Source organism: Lepidochelys kempii, chromosome 2, assembly GCF_965140285.1.
Source record: "Lepidochelys kempii isolate rLepKem1 chromosome 2, rLepKem1.hap1, whole genome shotgun sequence".
Lineage (NCBI taxonomy): Eukaryota > Metazoa > Chordata > Testudines > Cheloniidae > Lepidochelys > Lepidochelys kempii.
Window position 1 is genome coordinate 1,867,958 of NC_136381.1, and position 6,401 is coordinate 1,874,358.

The 6,401-nt window shown below is 48.3% G+C and overlaps 1 protein-coding gene across 8 annotated transcripts in view; it reads left to right on the top strand.

Moving 5' to 3' along the window:
• The window catches only part of LOC140906245 (uncharacterized), a 106,743-nt gene extending 100,625 nt beyond the window's left edge, over positions 1-6,118 (top strand). For 7 of the 8 annotated variants that reach the window (XM_073329827.2, XM_073329829.2, XM_073329828.2 and 4 more), the window contains one exon: positions 5,459-6,118. In XM_073329827.2, the coding sequence (XP_073185928.2) occupies positions 5,459-5,601 (143 nt within the window). In that variant the 3' untranslated portion in view covers positions 5,602-6,118. The remainder of the gene's footprint in view (positions 1-5,458) is intronic. The other variant, XM_078851384.1, reaches the window with a different exon arrangement.
• Positions 6,119-6,401: the final 283 nt, after the last annotated feature.

The following is a 6,401-nucleotide window of genomic DNA, read 5'->3' on the forward strand; positions in this document are numbered from 1 at the left end:
ACCTTCCAAATCACATCCCAGTATTGGTATGTTCGGAGCTCACTGGGACCCAGGGGCTGATCTGTCAATACTGAGGGCCAAGAGCAGCCCTAAGCAGCCAGCTGTGGAAGGGGCAGGACCAGCCCCAGTACTGGAAACAGGAGGGAGTGAGCACCGGCTGCACTGTCGGCACTGCACCACAGCACCAAAAGGGACTTGGTGGTTCCATCGTCTAGCACCCAACTTAAATCACTACTGTCAGCTCCACTGGGAGGTAGCAATCCCTCCCGCTCTCCTTCTGGTAGACCTGGGCTCACTGTCCTGGAGGATCTGGCTTTTATTCCAACACAGAGTTGCTGATACTTGTGGAACCAGTGATCTATAAGGAGATACCCATACCTTTTGAGGCACCATTTGCCAGTATTGTCAATGGCTTTATCCGTGGAGTCTGAAGAATCCTATTCTTCTGGTGAGATAGAGACTGAGTCAGTGTCCCTCTACCTGCTTCAAGAAGCAATGTTTACTCCTGGGGGAATTCTGTGCCTAAAAATTCTGTAACAAAAATTTTAAAATTCTGTGCACGATATTTTCAAATTCTGCATATTTTATTTGTCAAAATAACACAATATAATCACACCAGTTTCAATTATTTTTGGTCATTTATTTCAAAATATTTGTCAACAAGTGTGTTCTGTAACAATACAGACAACAAAAAAGATTCAGAAAATGTTTTTTGGCAAAAAGATTCCTTACTAGGCATATTAATACAGAACTCTGAGTAATAATTGATTTAAACTACAATACAGAACCATATTTCCTGCACCCCCCACAGAAGCAGTGCAAAGTCTGCGGGGAGTGAGGGGTAACGGAGAAGCTGAGGGAGAGGGAAATAATTACTGGGAAGGAGACTGGGTGTGAACTTGGAGGGTTGTCGGGTATGGGTGGGAAAAGTATGGAACAGGTTTTTCGGGGGGGGGGGGCAAGGAGGGACTGCTAGAGAGTTTTCCCCCATGTAGAGCCTGGCTGACCCCTAGCCTCACCCATTCAGTCAGGCACATGTGTCCCTCCACCCCCACTCAAACACCCACTCCCCCCCATCCACATGTGTCCTTGCACCCCCTGTCCACATGTGTTCCTCCACCTCCACTCAGATACCCACTTTTCCCATCCCCATGGTGCCCTGCACCCCCTCCCCCATCCCCATGTGTCTCTGTGCCCTCACCCAACCACGCCTTGTCCCTGTGTGGCTCTGTACCCCCTCCCCCTGTCCCAATGTGTCTGTGCCCCCACCCAGCCACCCCCTATCCCTATGTAGCTCTGCACCCCATCCCCCATTACCATGTCGCCCTGTGCCTCCACTCCCATTCAGCCCTTGCCCCAGTCTGTCCTCCCACACTAGCCCTTGTGAGCCCCTATCTGACCCCCCGCCCAGCGCCCCATGCTCTGTCTCTCCATAGCTCCTGACCTGGCAGGTGCTGCGAAGAAGGCAGGCTCTTTCTCTTCCCTAGCTGGCTGGGAGTTGCTGCTGTGTTCTATCGCCACAGCACCCTCTGGTGGGCAAAAGATGGAACTGTAGCCACTTTTCAGCAGAAGCTTTTTTCTGCGCAACAAAATTAAAGTATGCACGGCTCATTAATTATGCGCACCTGCAGTGGCGCGGAATTTCCCCAGGAGTAAATTTTTGCCAAGATAGGGGCTCCAGACTCTCCTGGTACCCTCCCCTTTGTCACCACTTCCTTATTATGATCCCATCCCCTGGACATTGGAGTTCCTGGGATCCCTACTGCAGACCGCCTGACTTAAAGGGATCTCTGCAGGCGTCTACACAAGGATCACTGCAAAGGGAGTATCCTCAGCTCCCTCATAAGTACTGTGAGGAAGATCAACCCAAGCAGACAGAATGGCTCAACCCCCATGCAGCACTCTTCCACATTCCCTGATGAGGTGGTGATACCAGCCACATCATCACTACCCAATGACTACAAGCAATTTCAAGGTGTGAATTCCAGAGTCTCTTCAGATTCTTCTGGAGGAAGCCCAGGATTCCACTCACAAGCTTCCGCAGGACCACAAGTGGGAACTACACAACTTGGTGGTACAAAACATCTTCCAGTGGGGATTCCCATTATGGGATCTCTTCATGCCCAAGGACAACAAGAAATGCCCGACCTAATATTCCCAAGCAGCTTGGGGTCACGTTTCCAGAGGGGATTCTTTCCTGGTTCAGTGTTTGGAGCTGCTGATGTATGCCTTCCCACCCCGCCACCCTTTTGCCCTGAGTCCTAAAGAAAATCAAGGAGGACAGTGTGTTGGTGATTCTCATGGCATCCTACCGGCTGAGGCAGTTCTGGTTCACTAGCATCCTTCAGATGTCAGTGTTCCCGGGCATGCATATCCATCCATTTCCAAACCTTCTAACACAGAACAGAGGTAGGATCAACTATCCTAACCCAGCATCCTTCTAACAGCCTGGTATTGGGAAGGATGACGAGCTTAGAGGAATCGTGCTCCAAGGAGCTACAATCCGTACTCCGTAATAGCAGAAAACTCCCCACGAGACAGTGTTGTGGGCCTAAATGGAAGAGATTTTTTGTCCGGTGCCAACTTCGGCACATAACCCCAGAGGATTTGGACATTCCTACTCTTAGACTACCTTCTTTCCCTGAAGAATCTGGGGCTATCTCTGTTTCCAGTGTGTGCATTTGACATCAATTAACGCCTTCCAATTCCTGGTTGACGGCTACTCAGTCTTCACCCAACCTACAACTCGGGGCATGGCTACGCTTGCAGATGTAGAGCGCTTTGAGTTAAAGCCGCCTTGGGAGAGTGCAGTAGGGAAAGCGCTGAAGTCTGTCCACACTGACAGCTTCAAGCGCACTGGCGTGGCCACATTTACGGCTCTTGCAGCGGCATTGGGAGCGGTGCATTATGGGCAGCTATCCCAGCATGCAAGTGACTGCAACGTGCTTTTCAAATTGGGGGGGTGGAGTGTGTTGTGTGTATGTGGGGGGAGAGAGAGTGGGTTTTGGGGGGGCTGAGAGCATGTCAGCATGCTGTCTTGTAAGTTCAGACAGCAGCAGACCCCCCACCCCTCTCTCTCGCACAGCATTCCACAGTAAGGGTTGCTTTGTCTCGGAGTAGATAAGCAGCTGGCTGTCAGAAACTGAGCTTTCAAAGGGCATATCCGCATTCCTACAGTGATTCAAAAACAATGAGAAGAGTGGCCACTTGACCTGAGGGGATTAGGGGACGTTTCCGGAGGCCGATCAGAGCGCAATAATGTTCACGCTGATGCCTGGGCGTTTCAGCCAGGGTGTACCAAGTGTTAATCTTCTCGCCTAGGTGGAGAACCAGGAGCACCCTAGTGGACGGGTAGTGAGCTAGGGTGCCTGGGGCTGCTTTAATGCGCCTTAACTCACACGTGTAGCCCAACCCTAAGATTCCTGAAAGGCCTTGCCAGAACTTTTCCTCCAGTATTGAAACCAGCACTGTCTTGGGACCTCAGCTTGGCTTTGTCAACACTCATGAATCCTCTATTTGTACCATTGGCCCCTTGCTCCCTTCTTCACCTGAATATGAAGGTAGCCTTCCTGACTGCAATCACCTCTGCCAGAAGAGTGGGTGAGCTCAGGGCCTTTATGGCAGACTCCCTATGTAGTGCTCCCTAGAGTAAGGTAGTTTTGAGGTTACACCGCAAGTTCATTCCAAAGATTCCCTCTGAATTCCACATTAACCAGGTCATACACCTTTTGGTCTTCTCCCCAAAACCTCACGCCATCAGGGAGGACAGGAAGTTCCACTCTCTGGACGTCCCTCAAGCCATAGCTTTCTACCTACAAAGGTCTGAACCCTCCCAGAAATCTGAGACTCTTGGTTTCCTTTGCTGAGCAGGTGAAAGGAGAAGCAGTTTCCTCTCTCAGAGTCTTTCCAAACTGATTTCTGGTTGTGTGCCTTTGCTATGATCTTGCGGGGATGATGACTCGTCAGAGTGAGGGCTCACTTGACCAGAGCCCAGACTGCTTCAGGGCCATCTCTTCAGGATTTTTCCCTCCTGGAGATCTGTACAGTGACAACATGGAACTCTGTGCAAACCTTTACTAGACATTCTGCACTGGTGCAACCCTCTTCTGCGGTTGCGTTCTTCAGTACAGTGGTCCTAGAGTTGATGGTGCAATACAGGTCCTCTCGCCCTCCTCCTTGCTGAATGCTACTTGGGAGTCACCCACAGTGGAATACACACAGGGACCATCACTTGAAGAAAGAACAGTAATGTAAATGACCTGAGTTCTTTGAGATGTGGTTCCTATGTGTATTCCACTACCCACCCTCCTCCTCTCCTGCGTCAGATCCTTTCTCTACCACAAATCACTCTCGGAAGGTATTGGAGAGGCATTCAGTCCACACCACCCCTAAAGCCTTCGGATTGGAGCACAAAGAGATACAGGGCACAGGTGCGGACCAAAGGACGCTACTAGGAAGAATTTTCCAGTCTCAGTTGCACAGAGCACATGTGCACCACAATAGAATACAAATAAGGGCCACACATCTCGAGGAACGTTGGTTACTGTAAAGGTGAGTGATCTTTCTTTTTAAACAGGTCCTTGTTAAGAGGACTTTCAGTAGATGCTCATGTAATAGCAGGACTAGGGTGCGCCTACATTGAGGGGCTGTATGCCATTGTAAGCAGAGCTTTACAAAGCGGAATGCTTGCCTTGAGGGGGAGTAAATCTTCATACTAGCTGCAAGCCAGAGTTTTGTATGGCTCTTCGCAAACTATTGCCAGTCTTAATTATGACATGGCTATCAGGAGGATTGTTCAAGTCTAGGAGCTTTCTATAGCAGCCCCTCATACATGTTAACACCCTGTTTCCCCTCAGCTATCGGTAGCTCCTGCATGTGTTTCACAGGTAGCATTGATCGTGGTAAATGACGGGAGTACTGGGACGTGGGACCCCTTTGGGAACCTTAAGGCTTGTTGAGGGGGAAGGCAGCAGAGAAGAGGAATAACTGGAGGCAGGGAAAGTTGTTTGGCCCCGGAAAGTGAGCTGCATTCTGTCCCTGCACTGCTCCCTGCTGTAGCCAATGCTGGGAGCAGCTCATGTGTACATAGGTTAGGCACAGCTGACTTTTTGTGGACTAGGGAGAGGATAGACAGTTGCCAGATAAGAATTAAAAAAAAAAAAGTAATAAAAAGAGAAAAATACACACAAGGAAGAAGCAAGACAAAAAAGGCGGAGGGGATGGGACGGATAAAGACCCGATGAAAGAGAGAATGGACAGAGGGGAAAGACAGTGTTGTTTTAAAGGGTGCTCCAAGGGGGACCGAACAGAAGAACACACCCAGCCATTAGTGTTTCCCCAATGGGATTCCAGCAAAAGGTTGGGAACCACCAAACGAGAGCACCAAAATGCACAGGTGCCAAAGCAGGACTGGTGTGTCTCAATCTCATGTTTTGTTCTCCTCTTGCATACAATAAAGGTATCCTTCATGGCGGAGCCAAAGAGGGTGTTTGGGGAAAGTGGGAAAATCCAAATGCTCAGGAAGACAACAGTTCTGATGTGGATAAAATGGAGACCAATGGAAACACGCACACTGCAAAAGATTCATGGAGCCCACACTAGTTAGTTATAATTCAAAGACTGTTACCTGACTTGTATACACACAATATATGTACATATATCATTAGTACCAAAAGGCTGTAGAAATAGACTCCTTCCTGTTAAAATTATTCTGAAACTGATTGTCATGTAATCTTACACTGATAATTTAACACGATTGACTGAGCGCATTCTGAGCACTGTCTCTGAAGTAGCCTGCTGCATCAGTGCCTCTTTTCAGAACGGAGGAGTTTGCGTACAACAGAAAAGCTGAAGTATCCATTTGGACAATGGTTGGCTGTTTCTTGAAAGAGAAATGAAGTGAGTCAGCTGCATGCAGAAGTGATATTCACGAGACTCCCTCTTTGCTAAGACACTTGACTCTAGAGTGTAGCCAGCAACTCTCTGCCAGTGAAAGCTATTTTGGTAAAGAAAAACTTAGAGTAACAGGCAAAGACTCATCCAAAATGCATAGAGTCAAATGCTAAAACACTGTAGCCTACATATTAATCCAAAGCAATTAATCCAAAGCATCGACCCACTGATTTTTGGAAAGGAAAACAGATTGTGATTTGATCAACAGAAAACTTCTGCAACAATAAAGAACAGCTTCTTGTTGTTCCTTGTAAATTGAGGGGATGGATGAAGTCCAAATTGAGTTAGGATGGTGCTGGAGAATCAGCTTATCCTGCCTGTTATGGAGCTTTTCAAATACAGACAGGTTGTGCTCGAACTTCAGCAGAAGTGGAAAGAAAGTAGGAAAGGTCTAACCTGAAAAGATAATGTGTTTTGTTTACTTAGGGGATTATGCTAATCTACATTAA